The sequence below is a fragment of the Myxine glutinosa genome, chromosome 5 (assembly GCF_964187855.1).
Source record: "Myxine glutinosa chromosome 5, kmMyxGlut1.1, whole genome shotgun sequence".
Classification (NCBI taxonomy): Eukaryota; Metazoa; Chordata; class Myxini; order Myxiniformes; family Myxinidae; genus Myxine; species Myxine glutinosa.
In genome coordinates this window covers 130,089,504-130,108,626 of record NC_136265.1, presented here as the reverse complement: position 1 = coordinate 130,108,626, position 19,123 = coordinate 130,089,504, and the positions used below count along the sequence as shown (strand labels likewise).

The 19,123-nt window shown below is 50.9% G+C and overlaps 1 protein-coding gene across 1 annotated transcript in view; it reads right to left on the bottom strand.

Moving 5' to 3' along the window:
- The window catches only part of LOC137428395 (putative serine/threonine-protein kinase MARK-C), a 53,021-nt gene that overhangs the window by 18,670 nt on the left and 15,228 nt on the right, over nt 1-19,123 (bottom strand). The window contains exons 7-8 of the mRNA XM_078778701.1: nt 18,957-19,013; nt 16,477-16,710 (exon numbers count right to left, since the gene is read on the bottom strand). Of these exons, the coding sequence (XP_078634827.1) occupies nt 16,477-16,710; nt 18,957-19,013 (291 nt within the window). The remainder of the gene's footprint in view (nt 1-16,476; nt 16,711-18,956; nt 19,014-19,123) is intronic.

Here is a 19,123-nt window from a genome sequence, read left to right as displayed (position 1 = left end):
AGAATTCCCAGGATGAGTTGATGTCAGAGGCGGTAGAGATGGGAGACCAGTCCAAATGATTGATGGCTGTTTGAAGACCGTGCCGGCGTGCCAGTTGGCCTGAGTGAAAATGCCAGACTCGTCAATGCTGAGGAGGCTCTCTGAGAATGGTCAGAGAGATGTCCACTTTAACAAGCACATGATCAGATGAGCCGATTGGAGCAGAAGAAGACCAGCAGACATTTTCAGGGAAGTTAGTCATAACCAAGTCCAGAAGAGAAGATGCTCCATTGACTGAGATCCGGGTCGGGAAATTGACAGATTGTGTCAGTCCCAGTGAGTCGCAGAAGTCCTCTGCTGAGGAGCCATGGCTGGTGAGAGAGGTACCCACACCCAGCCAACTGGCATGGTGACAATTGAAATCACCACATATGAGGAAGAGAGTTGGGATGGGTAGATAGAAGTTGGTCCATATTATCAGACAGCGAGATGTAGATGGAGTCATCACTGTTTGGTGGACGGTACAACACACATATGAACAAAAGGTGGGAGCGAAGGGGAAGCCGTAGCCAAAGGTATTCCTGGGGGTGAGGTGGAGAGAGGGCAGTGCAGGGCAAGTGAGGAAGAGTTTTTTTTATAAAGATAGCAACCCCACCTCCAGGACGAGGCTCAGGTCTATCATACCGGAGGAGGGAGTAACCTGGGAGAGATACCAAGGAATCAGAGACATCATGAAGGAGGAAAGTTTCTGTTAAGCAGATCACGTCTGGTTTGTCAGAAGCAACCTGTATGGAGAGATCAGTCAGGTTTGAGCGAAGGCCCCGGATGTTTGAGGTCCATACCGTTAATGAAGAGGAAGGGGGAGCATCGGATACAGAACAGGGGGGGGGGAGGGGTAGGGTAAGATGTGGAAGAGGAGGAAGTGGTAGGGAGAGCTGTTGAAGGTGTGTCAGAGATTTCAGAATAGCTTGGAGAAAGGGAAGAATGGGGCGGACAAAAGGTTTGATGGTGATTGGGTGAGGCACAGTGAGGTGTTATTTGAGGAGGGGGAAGAGCGAGGCAGAAGGTTGGGGGAGATGAAGGTGAAAGTTGGAAGGGGGAAGAAGCAGGGAGGACGCTTTGAGGAGGAGGGGTGAGAGAGGAGTCTCGGAGGGGAGGGGTGATGGGGAAGTTTTGGAGGGAAGGGGTGATGGGGAAGATTTGGAGGGAAGGGGTGATGGGGAAGATTTGGAGGGGAGGAGCAAGGGGGAAGATTTGAAAGGGATGGGTGATGGGGAAGATTTGGAGGGGAGGGGCAAGGGGGTAGATTTGGAGGGGAGGGGTGATGGGGAAGTTTTGGAGGGGAGGGGTGATGGGGAAGTTTTGGAGGGAAGGGGTGATGAGGAAACTTTGGAGGGGAGGGGGAAGGGGGAAGATTTGAAAGGGATGGGTGATGGGGAAGATTTGGAGGGGAGGGGCACGGGGGAAGATTTGAAAGAGATGGGTGATGGGGAAGATTTGGAGGGGAGGGGCAAGGGGGTAGATTTGGAGGGGAGGGGTGATGGGGAAGTTTTGGAGGGGAGGGGTGATGGGGAAGTTTTGGAGGGAAGGGGTTATGGGGAAGATTTGGAGGGGAGGGGTGAGATTGGATTTTAGAAAGTGTACGATTAATGGGAAACGAACATTTATTGCAAAATGAATTTCTTGTGACCTTCGAGTCAAAAATACGTTTGAGGACGCTGAAGGAGAAGTGGAGTGCAGGAGAGTTTCGGGAATGCAGAAAAGAGGAACTGTTAGAGATGGAATTTTTTTTTGGAATGAATACATTTGGTGAGCAAGTCGAAAGCATCCTTTTATAGAAGAAGAAGAAAAAGGTGTTATAATATACGACAGAATACAGTTCTTCAGGGGAAAGTTTAAACATTTTTAAATTGAGCAGTCAAAACGAACTGGGGAAATGGAAATGGGGGTGAAACACGTGATCGAAGAAAAAACGAACAAATAAGAACAACGAACAAACGAATAAGAATAACGAATAAGAACAGAGAAGGAAAAAAATTTTGGGGGGTTTTTTTTTTTTTGAGTTGAGTTTTTAAACAAGGAAGTATGGTGTGAAAGATTGGGACAACAAGCGTTACGCCTAGGTCCCCCATCGGTGAAGTGATGTGAGTTGACAAAGTGGAAGACGGCAGAAAACATGCTATGATATGATATTTCGCTCACAAGGTTCAGACATACATGGAGGTGGCCATCTTGGATTTTGACGTGGCGACCCAATTTTCAAAACGTTCTTCCTTATGCCTAGATACACCCACACACCAGATTAGAGGTTGGTACTTCGCTTGTTTTTCAAGATATTCCGCTCACAAGGCTCAGACATACATGGCGGCGGCCATCTTGGATTTTGACGTGGCGACCCAATTTTCAATAGCGTTCTTCCTTGTGCCTAGATACACCCAAACACCAGATTAGAAGTTGGTACTTTGCTTATTTTCCAAGATATTTCACTCACAAGGTTCAGACATATATATGGTGGCGGCCATCTTGGAGTTTGACGTGGCGACCCAATTTACAATAGCGGTCTTCCTTATGCCGAAATACACCCACACACCAAATTAGAAGTTGGTACTTCGCTTATTTTTCAGGATATTCATCTCACAAGGTTCAGACATACATGGCGGCGGCCATCTTGGAATTTGACGTGGCGACCCAATTTTAAACAGCCTTCTTGCTTGTGCCTAGATACACCCACGCACCAGATTAGAAGTTGGTACTTCGCTTATTTTTCAAGATATTTCGCTCACAAAGTTCAGACATATATATGGTGGCGGCCATCTTGGATTTTGACGTGGCGACCCAATTTCCAATAGCGGTCTTCCTTATGCCGAGATACACCCACACACCAAATTAGAAGTTGGTACTTCGCTTATTTTTCAGGATATTCATCTCACAAGGTTCAGACATACATGGCGGCGGCCATCTTGGATTTTGACGTGGCGACCCAATTTTAAACAGCGTTCTTCCTTGTGTCTAGATACACCCACACACCAGATTAGAAGTTGGTACTTCGTTTATTTTTCGAGATATTTTGCTCACAAGGTTCAGACATATATATGGTGGCGGCCAGCTTGGATTTTGACGTGGCGACCCAATTTTCAATAGCGTTCTTCCTTATGCCGAGGTACACCCACACACCAAATTAGAAGTTGGTACTTCGCTTATTTTTCAAGATATTCATCTCACAAGGTTCAGACATACATGGCGGCAGCCATCTTGGATTTTGACGTGGCGACCCAATTTTAAACAGCGTTCTTGCTTGTGCCTAGATGCACCCACACCAGATTAGAAGTTGGTACTTCGCTTAATTTTCAAGATATTTCGCTCACAAGGTTCAGACATATATATGGTGGCGGCCATCTTGGATTTTGATGTGGCGCCCCAATTTTCAATAGCGTTCTTCCTTATGCCGAGATACACCCACACACCAAATTAGAAGTTGGTACTTCGCTTATTTTTCGAGATATTTCGCTCTAGTTTCAGACATATATATGGTGGCGGCCATCTTGGATTTTGATGTGGCGCCCCAATTTTCAATAGCGTTCTTCCTTATGCCTAGATACACCCACACACCAGATTAGAAGTTGGTACTTCGCTTATTTTTCGAGATATTTCGCTCTAGTTTCAGACATATATATGGTGGCGGCCATCTTGGATTTTGACGAGGCGACCCAATTTTCAATAGCCCAACCTTATGCCGAGATACACCCACACACCAAATTAGAAGTTGGTACTTCGCTAATTTTTCAAGATATTCATCTCACAAGGTTCAGACATACATGGCATCAGACATACATGGCGGCGGCCATCTTGGATTTTGACGTGGGTTGCACCCACACACCAAATTCGAATGCGGTCCTTCGCTTATGCATGCACGCACGCCCGCACGCAAACACGCACGCCCGCACGCACACACGCACGCACGGACGGACGGATGGACGGACGGACGGACACACGGACGGAGGGGAAAACCATAGTCCCCCTTTCGCTCCGCTGTGCGACGGGGGACAAAAACAGAGAACGAAAGTAATTGCAGCACAATCGACGGACCGCTGAGAGAAAAACAAAGCCTCAAGGTCGGACACGGTAGCCTACTAGGCCTCAAAATACGCGACACGAATTAACCGACGATTTTGTACACATGTATGAAAAATTAACACCGAGAATCTTACTAAAGACACACTATAGGTACACACACCGAAAGATAGATACAGTTTCGACAAAAACACAATTGTGAAAAATTACTTAACTTCGAAAGCGTGAGCGCATGGACAGCTTCGAAAAGACGTGACCTCGCCGACAAAGATCTCGCGAGATCTCCCAAATTAAATCTATTCTTGAAATTACCAGGTAGGCTCAATACCCACAATACTCACAATCGGACAAATAAATACAGATTGTGTCCTCGATCCCGATCATTGTTCTCGTTCCGTTGCTTTGACCTTTTGACTGTCTCTCTGCTCATCGTTCAATAATGGCTCCCAAATGGAAGACCAGTGCCGGAGATGTCGACTACCAAGAGGCAGAGGAAAGGCATAAGCCTTAGCCAGAAGGTGGAGCTGCTCGACCACCTTTCGAGAGAAGAGAGTGCAGCCTCTGTGGGCAGGCATGATGGCGTGAACGAATCCACCATCCGCAACATACCGAAGAAGGAGAAGGCCATTCGTGAGAAACTTTCAGCGAGCACTGTATCAAATACAAAGGTGGTCAGCCATGCCTGGAATGTCCACATGGAAAGGATGGAGAAGACTCTCAGAATATGGATCGAGGCCAACCTGCAGACGAGGGACTTCATGCTGAAAACCATGATGCTGAACCCTTCCCGAAACCTGCTCATAGAGGACGAGTTGGATGCCATTTCAAAGGTTTCCAAGGAGGAGGAGGTGGAGGCAAGCAGTAATGAGGAAGAGGAGTCGAGGTCCAACCACACAGTCCAGTTCCTGGGTGAGTTGCTGCATCACATGCGGGTGATTGTCTACAGGGTGCAAGAGAATGACCCAGTCGTGGAGAGGTACCTCAAATTGAAGAGGGCCTTGAAAGATGCGCTACTCCCGTACAAAGAGCTGCATCAAAACCTGCGGCAATCTTCCAGGCAACTCCCCATCACCCATTTCTTCAGCCCTGCTCCCTCCAACACAAGACCACCAGCACCCTCTCCTGCCTTCCTCTCAGCTTCCTCACCAGCATTCTCATGAGCATTCTCACCAGCGTTCTCACCAGCATCCTCACCTTCTCCTACCTCTCAGGGCTCTCCCTTAGTGCACAATTTTGCTGCACCATCATTTGGGTCGCCCTCAAAGTTCAAGGTATTCTTGGGATATTAATTCATCACCATCATCACCAACATCATCATTTGAAAGTTGCGTTTGTTTGTAAAATAAAATTCCTAAACGGTACATGATTGTGTTGTATTTTTTTTTTACTTTCACGGTACAGTATGGTATGGTTCAGCACTTTTAATAAACTGTAAGCACATTCCTTCAATAAATTGGAAATGGTACTGTACCTGGTGTGGTTTTTTTTCACACTCACGATACCGTATAGTTCAGCACATTTAATAAACTGTAAGCGCATTCCTTCAATAAATTGAAAATGGTACCTGGTTGTGGTGAAACTGATGAAGAAGAAGAGTATCGTCGGCGTTGAGAATCTTATCTGCCTATTATGGGCGGACGGTTACCGAGTGAGGGGGTTGAGTATTTGACCAGCTGAAGGCATTGCACTGCCACTGCTATGTGCTCTGGGTCATCTTGGTAAGATGAGGCTATGATTGTTGACTAGTGCCTGAGATTGCTTGGTTCATTTTATACATGTCTTGTTGTGTTTATTGGCTTTGTAGGACTAATGAGATTATTGTCTTTCATGTAGGTAGACACCAGATCGATTTCAATAAAGCCTTGTATCTTGGAGAGGTCTGCTTGAAGTATTCTTTCAATACAATGTATTGAAATCGGTATTTGAGACGTTCAAGGAGTATGGAGAAACTGATCAAGTTGGAACGTTTCTGTGGGGACCCGAATTCGAGCGACACCGCCACCCAGCTGACCCACTGGCTCCACTCCTTGAGGCTCTACACCGACTTAGTTCCGGAGATCACTGATGACCAGAAACGTAATGTTCTGCCTTGCAATGTGTCCCATGTCATCTATGAATATGTTTCTCACTGCGCGACCTATGTCGAGGCTGTGGCTACTCTGAAAGCACTTTACGTTAAACCTCGCTGCACTATTTACACGCGGCACCTCCTAGCTACGCGCAGACAGGAGAGCACAGAATCACTAGAACAATACGGCCAGGTCTTACGGCAGCTTCGCAAGGACTGCGCTATTCCAGATCGCACGGGCGTGGAATTCACGGACGATCTGGTGCGCGATGCCTTCATTACGGGGCTCCAGTCTCCCGCGATCCGGCAGCGTCTTCTCGAGAGCGAAACGCTGGACTTCAGAAAGGCTTTCGACCAAGCCCGAGTCCTGCGGGCGCGGTATGCGGCTTAGCGGAGATGGCGGTCGAACTGCTTCTGCTGTTCCCTCGCTTAACATCTAATTGCCGTCCAGTCACCGTGAAATCTAGACGGTATTCCCAGTTCGATATCCTTTTTATCGCCGAAGAAACTAAATGTCTTTTGCTCGAAGGAATCATCGAACCCAGTCGCTCACCATGGCGGGCACAGGTGTTGGTCGTAAATAGCCCGAATCATCGCAAACTTATGGTCGTTGACTACTCGCAAACGATTAATCGTTATATCCAACTTGATGCCTACCCGTTTCCTCGGATGGATGATATGGTCCGGGCGGTATCTAAATATTGAGTTTTCAGTACGCTAGACCTTCGTACCGCCCATCATCAAATTCCGATACGGGCAGCCGACCACCCCTTCACGGCCGTCGAGTCTGGACAGCGACTGTACCAATTCCGTAGAATTCCCTTCGGCGCTACGAATGGTGTTTCGTGCTTTCAATGGGCTATACAAAAGATCCTGGAAAAGGAACAATTGAAAGATGTACTCGTGTATGTTGATAACGTGACCGTGTGCGGATGGAATCAGAAGGACCATGATGCAAATCTGCGCCATTTCTTGGAAGTGGCTCGTAAATACCGGTTAACCTTGAACAAAGCCAAATGCAGCTACTCTGAGAACCATAAATCTTTTGGGCAACACGGTGTTCGGAGGGGAGATAAGGCCCGATTAGGCACGGCTCCAGCCCCTACTCGACCTTGCCCCTCCTGTCGATCAGGCGACTTTAAAGTGTGCAATGGGACTGTTTGTGCATTACTCTCAGTGGGTGTCAAAGTTATCAGAGAAGATAAGCCCTCCTGTCGAGTGCAAAACATTTCCGCTGACCTTGACTGCTCAAACGTCTTTTCAACAAATCAAGGATGACGTCGCCGGCGCCGTTGTGACTTCAATCGACGAGACGGTCCTTTTGGTGGTGGAGACGGATGCGTCAGATTGCGCCATGGCAGCCATGCTGAACCAGGGGGGCCGACCGGTGGCATTCTTCTTACCCACTTTATCTGAGAGTGAGAGGTGCCATTCCTCGATCGAAAGGAGGAGTACGCTATCATTGAATCAGTCCGCAGATGGCGCCACTTCCTCTTGGGGAAGCACTTTCACATAATCACTGATCAGCAGTTAGTCTCATTTATGTACAACGGAAAACACTCTCAAAAGATCAAGAACGAGAAGATCACGCCTTGGCACAAAGAACTGGCCGACGACAGCTTTGAGATAGTGTACAGACCAGGAAAAGATAACCATGCGGCCGACGCCTTGTCTCGGCCCATTTGCTCTGGGATGATGGTCGACGAGCTACAGTCCATACACGACGCGCTTTGTCACCCGGGCATTGCCCGAATGGCCCACTTTGTTAGCAGTAGGAACTTGCCTTTCTCCATCGACGATATTGGTCAGTTATGTATGACGTGTCAGGCTTGCGCAGAATTGAAGCCAAGCTTCTACAAGCCTCCTTTGGGTACACTCATACAGTCATACACGCTGGTCGACCATGGGAGTGACTGAACATCGACTTCAAGGGGCCCTTGCCCGGCGGCGGGGCGAATTGCTACATTCTGACAGTAGTGGACAAGTATTCACGATTCCCGTTCGCATTCCCATGCTCAGATATGTCGTCACTTAGTCATCCGATGTTTTCGGCAGGTGTTTCTAATGTTTGGGTATCCTGCATTCATACACAGCGACCGCGGGACAGTGTTCTTGTCACGGGAGATCAAGAAATTTCTCCTCGAGCGGGGGATTGCTTCTAGCCACACCACCGCGTACAATCCCCAGGGGAACGGTTTAATTGAACGTTACAACGGGATTATTTGGAGACCTGTTACTATGGCTCTGCGTACCCGCGGCCTGCCTTAGAGCATGTGGGAGCGCGTGCTGCCGGAAGCACTACACGCTATCAGGTCTCTCCAGTGTACCGCAACTAACGCAACTGCCCACGAGCAACTGTTCAAGTACCAACGTCGCAGCTCCAGCGGTCAGCCCCTACCCTCGTGGTTAGCCGAGCCGGAACCGGCTTTACTAAAGCGAACGGTCCGCCAGCGCAAATACGAACCACTCGTGGACCGAGTAGAAATATTTAGAGCAAATCCAGAATACGCGCACGTCCGTTTAGCCGACGGTAGAGAAACAACTGTGTTAGTTCGGTATCTCGCACCTTGTGGAGAGGTTAACGGGCAGCCCGACGACCGAATCAGCGAGGCAGACTCGACTACCCCCGCCCGGGCGAATTTGCGCACGGACGATGCCACTGGGGGTGCCGCTGCTTCGGATTCTGGGAGCTTGTCACCCTTGCCGCCGGCCCCGGGCCTGCCGAGCCCGGGACAAAGAAAAAACCTATTTTGGGGGGCAACACCCCGGCCCCACAAAAGACCCATATACCTCCACCTCCATACACCCGAGGAGCTTTGCCAAGGAGGATGATATTGGAGACTTCATGACCAGTCCGTCATAGGCCTACATGTTAATGGCACACCATGATCTGTCGGTTCGGTGCCGGACACACATCTCCCAACATGTACCCGATGACACAGCTGATAATACGAGCTTCAAGCTTCACCGGGAGTATTATTATTATTATTTTTGGAGGGTGAAAAACAGGGGTGCGGTTAATACACTGTCAGGGTTAATACACCAGAAAATACGGTACCCCCATAACGCCAAAGTGGATATAAAAAAAAGAAGAACTTTTTACAAAATAATTTAAAGTGAAATACAGAACTATCTAATATACATAAGTATTCAACCCCCTGAGTCAATACTTTGTAGAAGCACCTTTGGCAGCGATTAAATCTTTGAGTCTTCTTCAGTATGTATCGGCTTTGCACAGCTGGATGTGGGACTTTCTCCCATTCTTCCTTGCAGATTTGCTCAAGCTCCGTCAAGTTGGACGGTGAACAGCATTCTTCAAGTCTTCCAACAGATTTATCAATGCGATTAAAGTCTGGGCTTTGGCTGGGCCACTGAAGGACTTTCACGTTCTTGTTCTCAAGCCATTCCAGTGTTGCTTTGGCTGTCTGCTTGGGGTCATTGTCTTTGCCGCAGGCTATGGTCTTGTGCACTCTGAAGCAGGGTCTCCTCAAGGATTTGCCTGTATTTGGCTCCATTTATTGTTCCCTCTATCCTGGCAAGTCTCCCAGTCCCTGCCACTGAAAGGCAAGCCCATAGCATGATGTTGCCGCCACCATGCTTCAAAGCAGGGATGGTGTTAGATGGGTGATGAGCTGTGCTTGGTTTTCTACCAGCTATAGCGCTTTGCATTCAGGCAAAAGAGTCCAAGTTTTGTCTCGTCAGACCACAGAATCATTTGCCTAATGCTCTCAGAATCTTTCATGTGCCTTTTTGCAAACTCCAGGCATACCGTCGTGCCTTTTTCTCAGGAATGGCTTCCGTCTGGCCACTCTCCCATAAAGTCTAGATTTGTGCAGTGCTGCAGGCCTCCCTTCTCACCAAGGAACTCTGGAGTTATGTCAGAGAGGTCATTGGGTTCTTGGTCACCTCTCTGACAAAGGTCCTTCTTGCCGGGTTGCTCAGTTTAGTCGGGCAACATGAGACTACCCTGGAAGAGTCTGGGTAGTTCCATATTCTTCCCATTTCCTCATGATGGAGCTCACTGTGCTCCTGGGAACTTTCAACACTCTAGAAATTGTTTTATACGCTTCTCCAGATCTATGCCTCCTCACAATTCTATCTCGGAGTTCTACAGACAGTTCCTTGGACTTCATGGTCGCGTTTCTGCTATGACATGAACTGTCAACTGTGGGACCTCATGTAGAAAGGTGTGTCTCTTCTTTTTAAATCATGCCCAATCAATTGAATTGGCCACAGGTGTACCCCGATCAAGTTATGGAGACATCTCAAGGACGATCAAAGGAAATTGGATGCACATGAGCTCAATTTGTTATAAAAGATTTTTTTTTAAATTCACTGACATTATGTGGCATTGTGTGTAGATCAGTAACAACAAGTACAAAAAGTTTTAATTAAAACAAAAGCCGCGTTGATGTTACACAATGCCTAGATGCAGCTGTGCCTATAACGTCGATGTTATAGGCACAGGACATTCCTATTGATTCGATTACTTGATGTTATTTTTGTGCAAAGTGAAAATATATCTCGGCAATTTCTCGTGTGTGGCGACGAATTTTTAATATATCCCGGCATTTTCCCGTCTGTTATTTCAGGCGGTGTATGACTGACCATGCCGCGATTTAAAAAATATATATCTCGGCAATTTCCCGTGTGTGGCGACACGTGAACGAAGCTATGCTCCTCTCTCCACATTATTGTGACGACGTATAAATTAAATATTTCATCGTGACGATTGTCATCAAATGAACGAATTTTTAATATATCTCGGCATTTTCCCGTCTGTTATTTCGGGCGGTGTATGACTGACCATGCCGCGATTTAAAAAAAATAAATCTCAATGGACTTGAAGTTACAGGCCTTTGAGAATTCATTTCGTTCTATAAAGGGCAACTTCCATCGGATTTTCTTCCCGTTTTTTTTCAACCGAGTCTAAAATTATGTTAGCGACTGTGAAAAATGAAATGATATATCGAATTTGATTTGAAATAAAACTGTGTGAGAGAGGAAGACACCACGGGCCTACAAAACAGGCCTCAAAGCTATGCGAGTTAATAAAATGGTGGATATTTGTTTATATGAAGCCTCTCCCACAATGGGTGGAGCTATGGTTCCCAGAATGGGTGAAGCTTTGAGGTTTTGTCTTCTCTGCAAGAACAACAAGAAGAACAAGAAGAAGAAGAAGAAGAAGCACAAGAACAACAGCAGAGGGCACTCTATGACCAGCGTCTTGCGACGCGGCAAAAAAAAAAAAGTGAATTTAATCCATTTTAAATTCAGGCTGAAACACAACAAAATGTGAAAAAAGCCAAGTGGGATGAATAACTTCTCAAGACACTGTGTGTGAAACACTCAAGACTCCTTTCACGCAACACACCCTGAGGATCAGCATCTCCTTTCACACCACATTCATAATCATGACACTGTGGCGGACGCAAAAGCCCACTGGCGTGGTGACATCATTCCGCGCACCAAGTGGGCGGTGGCCACGCCCGAGGGGTAGGCGTGGCCTCATGATATACACCGGGCGCGCAGCCCGGAGTGCGCTAGTGTTACAGTGAGCTCCTGAAATAAAGACGCTTATAAGTTACCGCTTGTCCGCTTCCTCCTTGCTCGTAAGCAGCGCGCGTAACGCCGCGCTTTACTGGTGACCCCCTTGACGTTGGATCTGCCGGAGCGATCCTTCCACACGCGACGCCATTGCCATGGCCAACTTCATCAAACTTCCCGAATTTTGGGAGGCTCAGGCCGAAGTCTGGTTCGTCCAGGCCGAAGCCCAATTTCAGCTTTGGCGCCTCACCGGCGATGACACGCGCTATTGCCACGTCGTCGCCTCCCTCGGGCCCGACACGGCCGCTCGAGTTGTGTCCGTCCTTCGCCACCCACCGGACGGCCACAAGTACGAGGCACTCAAGCGGCTACTCCTAGCCACGTTCGGCCTCACGGACGACGCACGGGCCGACCGCCTCCTGGATCTCCCCGAGCTCGGTGACACGCGCCCGTCGGTCCGAATGGACCATATGCTGTCACTGTTGGGCGACGAAGCCCCCGGTTCTCTATTCCGGGCGCTTTTCCGTCGCCAACTTCCAGCGCAGGTTCGCCTCGCGTTGGCCGGGACCGGGCTAACGGAACCCCGAGCATTGGCAGCCGAGGCGGACAAGTACTTCGCCGCTTCGGACACGCGGGCGAGAGTCGGCGTGGCCGTCACGGCCCTCGTGGCTGATGCTGCTGATGCTGCTGCTGATGCTGCTGATCCACAGCATCAGCTTATACAGCATACGCAGCATGCTGATACGCACCTCGTGACCGCCGCCACGCCCCGCCCACCGCCGCGGCGAAAACCGCCACCGCGGGGAAACCCGCCAACTCCACCGGCCTGGCGGAGCCAGCCTCGCTCCTCCAGCTCCACCACCTGGTGCTGGTTCCACGCCAAGTTCGGCCACGAAGCTCGGCAGTGTCATCCGCCATGCTCCTTCAACAGGTCGGGAAACGCCTGGGCCGGCGCTCAATAGTGGCGATGAGCGCCGGCCGTTCGAGCAGCCTGCTGTTCATAACGGACACCTTCTCCGGGCGCCGTTACGTGTGCGACATGTGAGCGCAGGTGAGTGTCGTTCCCGCCGGCACGTCAGACAAGCACGCAGCGGGTGGGGGCCCCGCGGTGCTTGCCGCGAACGGGACGCCCATCCGTACGTACGGAAAACGCTGCCTCTCTTTGCGGTTCGGAGGGCAGGTTTTCCGATGGACGTTCGTCACCGCCGACGTGCCCATGGCACTGCTTGGCGCGGACTTCCTGTGCGCTAATGGGCTCCTGGTCGACGTCAAGCGCAGACGTCTTGTCCAGGCCGAGACGTTCAGCTCGCTCGCTTGTGCGTTGCCCAGCTCAACGAGCGGCTTGCCAAGCGGCTTGCCGAACGGTTCGGTTCCGGCCACGTTGGTCTGTACGCTTCCGGCAGCGGACGCATTCACCCGCCTCCTCGCCGGCTTCCCGGCCCTCACGCGGCCCACCTTCTCGGCGGGGGCCGTCAAGCACGGGGTGGCCCATCACATCCCCACCGTCGGGCCACCGGTCTACGCCCGGGCACGCCGCCTCGAGCCGACGAAGCTGGCGGTGGCAAAAGCGGCGTTCGCTACCCTGGAGCGACTCGGCATCGTTCGGCACTCAGAGAGCGCTTGGGCGTCGCCGCTGCACATCGTGCTGAAGCCCGGCGGGGGATGGCGACCGTGCGGGGACTATCGCCGTCTCAATGACGCCACGACTCCCGACCGCTACCCCGTCCCCCACATTCAGGACTTTTCCGCCCGTTTGGCGGGCATGTCCTTCTTCTCGAAGGTGGACCTCATACGCGGCTACCATCAGGTCCCCGTCAGGCCGGAGGACGTCCCGAAGACGGCGGTCATTATGCCATTCGGACTCTTCGAGTTCCTGCGCATGCCCTTCGGTCTGAAGAATGCGGCTCAGGCGTTCCAGCGACTGATGGACAGCGTCCTGCGTGACTTGGATTTTGTCTACATCTACCTGGACGATATCCTCGTCGCCAGCGCTTCCCGCGAAGAGCACCTACGCCACCTCCGCACGCTCTTCGAACGCTTGGGCCAGCATGGCCTGATTGTGAACCCCGCAAAGTGCCGGTTCGGCACCACCATAATCGATTTTCTGGGGCACCGTGTCACCGGGCACGGAGCCGTCCCCCTGCCGGCCAAGGTGGAGGCGGTGAAGGGGTTTCCGCACCCCCGCACGATCAGAGGGCTGCAGGAGTTCCTGGGCATGGTGAACTTTTACCATCGGTTCCTGCCCCGTATCGCCCAGCTCCTGCGCCCCCTGCACGAAGCTCTCCGAGGTAAGCCGGGCAAAGGCGACGTTACCTGGACCGAGCAGATGGACACGGCGTTCACGGGCGCGAAGCTCGCCTTGGCTAACGCCACCATGCTCGCGCACCCGGCGCCCGATGCACCGATCGCCCTCACCACCGATGCCTCAGACTACGCGGTGGGCGCGGTGCACGAGCAATGGGTGCGTGGCGCTTGGCAACCGCTGGCGTTCTTTAGCCGGCAGCTTCGCCCGCCCGAACGCCGTTACAGTACCTTCGACCGCGAGTTGCTCGGGCTTCACTTGGCGGTCAGGCACTTCCGCCATCTGCTCGAGGGCCGTGCGTTCACTGCCTTCGTCGACCACAAGCCGCTGATCTTCGCGATGGGCAAGGTCACCGAGCCGTGGTCGGCCCGGCAGCAGCGTCACCTCTCGGCCGTGTCCGAGTACACGACGGACATCCAGCACGTCGCGGGGAAGGCCAACCCAGTGGCGGATTGCCTTTCCCGGGCCGTCGCCCACGCAGTCCACCTCGGCATCGACTATGCCCGGATGGCAGCGGACCAGGCCGCTGACCCCGACGTCCAGGCCTTGCGGACCGCCGTCACGGGCCTCCGCGTCACCGAGGTGGCGTTCGACGGCACGGGCACGGCCCTCTTGTGCGACGTCTCCCTCGGGCGTCCTCGCCCCATCGTGCCCGCGGGCTGGCAGCGCCAGGTGTTTGACGCCATCCACGGCCTGTCCCACCCGGGCTCCAGGGCCTCCCAAAGGCTGATCGCCGACAAGTTCGTCTGGCATGGCCTCCGGAAGGCCGTCCGTGGCTGGGCCAGGACGTGCCTCACGTGCCAGCGCGCCAAGGTGCACCGGCACACCCAGGCCCCGTTGGCCCCGTTCACGGTGCCGGAACGCCGGTTTGACCACGTCCACGTGGACCTGGTGGGACCTCTGCCCCCCTCGCGGGGTTTCACCTACGTCCTCACCATGGTGGACCGCACCACCCGGTGGCCGGAGGCCGTGCCCTTGGCGTCGACAACGGCGGCCGATGTCGCGCAGGCTTTCATCGCCACCTGGGTCACCCGGTTCGGCGCCCCCTCAGACATCTCGTCCGACCGTGGCCCCCAGTTCACCTCGGAGCTCTGGGGGGCGGTCGCGCAGGGGCTCGGGGTCCGGCTGCACCGAACCACGGCCTACCACCCCCAGGCTAACGGCCTGTGTGAGCGATTTCACCGCTCATTGAAGGCCGCGCTCCGGGCCACCCTCCGCGACGGCGGCTGGGTCGACAGGCTCCCCTGGGTCCTGCTGGGCCTCCGGACGACGCCCAAGGAGGACCTGCGCACATCCGCGGCGGAGTTGGTCTTCGGGCAACCGCTGCGGGTGCCGGGCGAGTTCCTCCCCGACTCCACGGCACCATGGTCCGCGGCACAGCAGCGCTCCGCTCTGCAAGAGACTGCCCAGAGGTTCGCCCCGGTGCCAACGGCATGCCACGGGCACCCACCGACGCACGTCGCCCCGGAGCTTCGCACGGCGGAGTATGTCTTCGTCCGCCACGATGCCCACCGGACACCACTGCGGCCCCCGTACGACGGGCCTTTCCGCGTGCTGGAGACCAGGGCGAAGCACTTCACCCTGGACATCGGCGGTACTCCTGTCCGCGTTTCGGTAGACCGCCTCAAGCCGGCCCACCTCGATGTGGACCATCCACCGCCAGTGGCCCGACCCCCACGTCGGGGCCGCCCCCTTGCGGGCGGACCCCCGGCACCGCCCAGCCCCGCCGCCACGCCGCCCCCAGGTCCTGCACCCATCCCAGGGGCAGCCAGGGGCATCCCACCTGGCATCCCTGCACCCCGGACGCTGCCGATCGCCAGGGGGCGCTTCGGCCGGGTCATTCGTCTGCCCCGCAAACTGGCCCTCCAGGTGCGCGGGAATTCTGGGGGGGCGCGTGTGGCGGACACAAAAGCCCACTGGCGTGGTGACATCATTCCGCGCACCAAGTGGGCGGTGGCCACGCCCGAGGGGTAGGCGTGGCCTCATGATATACACCGGGCGCGCAGCCCGGAGCGCGCCAGTGTTACAGTGAGCTCCTGAAATAAAGACGCTTATAAGTTACCGCTTGTCCGCTTCCTCCTTGCTCGCAAGCAGCGCGCGTAACGCCGCGCTTTAACACCTTTGTAAACTAGAACGGCACTCAGTAGAGAGCATACCTCCCTCAGGTGAACAGTTTACGTTTTGTATCCCAGAGTAGACCAGAAAATCACAACACAGAATCACATTTGATCAAAAGCATCCATCCACAACTTTATGAGATATTCTGCTGTATATAGTTTTTGGCCCTATTTCCAATGGTGAAGAATCACTTTAAAATTCTAGTAGCCAGATCCGAACCCGGATCTTCACCAAAATCTAATCATTTCGTCCATGTCACATACGCTACCTCTCTGCCAAATTTCGTCCGAATCCGTCCACAACCTTTTGAGATATCTTGTTCACAAACAAACAGACAGGGGTGAAAACATAACCTCCATCCACCTTTGGTGGTGGAGGTAACAATACTCACTTCAATAATATTATGTCCATCAAATTGAAGTCCATCAAATAATTTCGTGAACAGGATGCCAAGTGCCCACACATCGACTGGGGGACCTTCGTAGCCATGCTCTATGATCTCTGGTGCCATATAGCCAGGTGTGCCCCAGTGATGGTAAAATTTTTGACCATGTATGAAAGGTGTGGCCATGTTGAAGTCAATGACCTTGACGATCCGCTGAGAGTTGAAAAGCACATTTTGTAGCTGGAGAATAAACAGATATCAATATGTTAAAAAAAAACATTAAACCTTTGGTGATAAATTATATTGAAGGAAAGATGTAAATTTAATTGTGAAGGGAAGGTAGGAAAATAAATTCCAGAAAGAGAAAAGTAAAAAAAAACAAACATCCTCTACCAATTTCAGTCAGGAGTTTGCATTGCATAATACTAGCAACGGCACCCGCCCTATGGGCGGGGCTCAAATTGGGAAGCCCAAATGAAAAGGCAAAATATCAGAAATTGAAGGTTTTTTTAAATTTTAAACGATTCATATAAACATCCGTTGAATCATATCACACACAAATCATCAAAATCTAAACAGTATCTTTAGAATTTCAATAAAAGCCACATCACTGTTCATATCGGTAAATATTATTCCATCGTGTTTCAAATCGTGATCGATACACTATGATCGTGATGATCGTGATCGTGAATCGTGATCGATAATCGTGTTCACAATCGCTATGTCGTATGTACTCCCGATACGTGTACCAAATTCCCGATACGTGTAACTGTACCAAATCAACAGTTAAAAGGATTTTGAGCCGATAGCTGTTACGGCCTTTGCAAGATCGGTGGAGACAGCAATCTGTTAGCGTATTCATCGCCCAAATAGTTATGTGGAATTCTCTCATGAAGAGATTAATGTTTAATGAACGTTTAATGTTTAATGAACGTTTAATGTTTAATGAACGTTTAATGCCCTTCGACGTCTGGGGCCGCCAGACAACGGCTGTTAAACGTTACGGCTGTTACGGCCTTGGCAAGATCGATGGAGACAGCATTTATTATACTTTCAATGAAGGACACTGTCTCAAGCCCCAGTCCCCATCACGGATGGGCTCAGCGGTTTACCCAAGCCTGACGGCGAAGGGCAAGGTACACGCTGGCCCGTCCAGTGTAGCGCGCGTGCGGCCCCAGACATCGAAGGGCATTAAACGTTCATTAAACATTAAACGTTCATTAAACATTAAACGTTCATTAAAGGATTACGAAACGAAAAGCATTACGAAATTACGTTCACACCGTCACGTCAAACACTACCGTGAACACATACATCGTCACAATGAGAACATCGTCACAATGGACATTATGCAAACGTGAATGTTATGCGGGAGTCCAAACCTGAGAATACTGGAGACCAAAGCTGAAATTGGGAAAACTAAATAGCCCATTTTACTCCTGGAGATCCCAGGATTACCCACACAAAATATAGTTTCGATCGGTTGAGCCGTTTTTGCGGTACCTTCGAACAGACGGACAGACATTTGGTGAATTATAGTAAGATGGAGGAGGGGGAAGCGAGAGTAGATAGCGAGGTTTACAAACGATATCCAAATGAGGAGTACAAAGTCGCAGGAAGTGAGACTTCTTTAGCTAAATGACAGGAATCGAAGGCCACAAGATGTGGAGGTGTGAAAGGAAAGAGAAACTCAGGAGAAGTTTCGCAATCACGGTAAGGGACAATATTATAGCAAGAGAAAAGGGCGATCTGAAGCAGGGAATTAATGAAGAGTGTTCTGTGTTGATAGAGATTAGGGATGGAAGAGTAGGTAGTCACGTATAATCAGGATCCTGGTGTGACGGAAGAGTAAGATTGAAAGGTTCATGAAGAATTCAAAATGTATTGTGGTGAGGGAAGAGAGCTGATTGTGGGTGATATTAATTTGCCAGGGATAGACTGGGTTCAGAAACAGGGAAAGGGCAGAGGAGGAATTTCATGATCTTATCCAGGATTTCTTTTCAATGCAGTTTGTCGATAATCTCATGAGGAGCAGAGTGTTAGACCTCTTATGAGGTAATAATCTGAATAAGGTGGAGAAGGTTAAGGTGGAACAGCATTTATGGACAAGAGACCATAACATAGTGTGTGTAAGTGGATTCTGGGACCACCATGAATATATATCAAAATTACACACAAATTCCAACAGTGGGTGGCTGTCTTTTTCACAGACAACAACCGAGCTGGAATGAGTATTTAATTTTGATTTCTTATTTTCTATTTATATTTGAAGTTTAAATCATAATATAATGAACACAAAAAGGGTCCATATGTGACGGATCCCGCCCTCTTTCCCTCCATTGTAGGTTTCACCCAATAATATCAATTTTGTTCATTCCTGCCCCCTCCACTTCCCACTCCCATTCCTTCCTTTGCTGCACCAAAAATAGTTTTCATTGCAGTGTCAGGCAGAACGTATCACGGTCTGCACTGGTGCAGTTGGTTACCTTTATCTTCCTGTGCACAATGTTCTGGGCGTGCAAGTACTCAAAAGCATCAGCCATCTGGAGGGAGGAAGAAATGAAATATTCAAACATGGACACAGATTGTGGTTGTTGAGATTTTACAATTTTCATTTCAATTATTTCTGTCATTTTTCAAACCACGACACAAA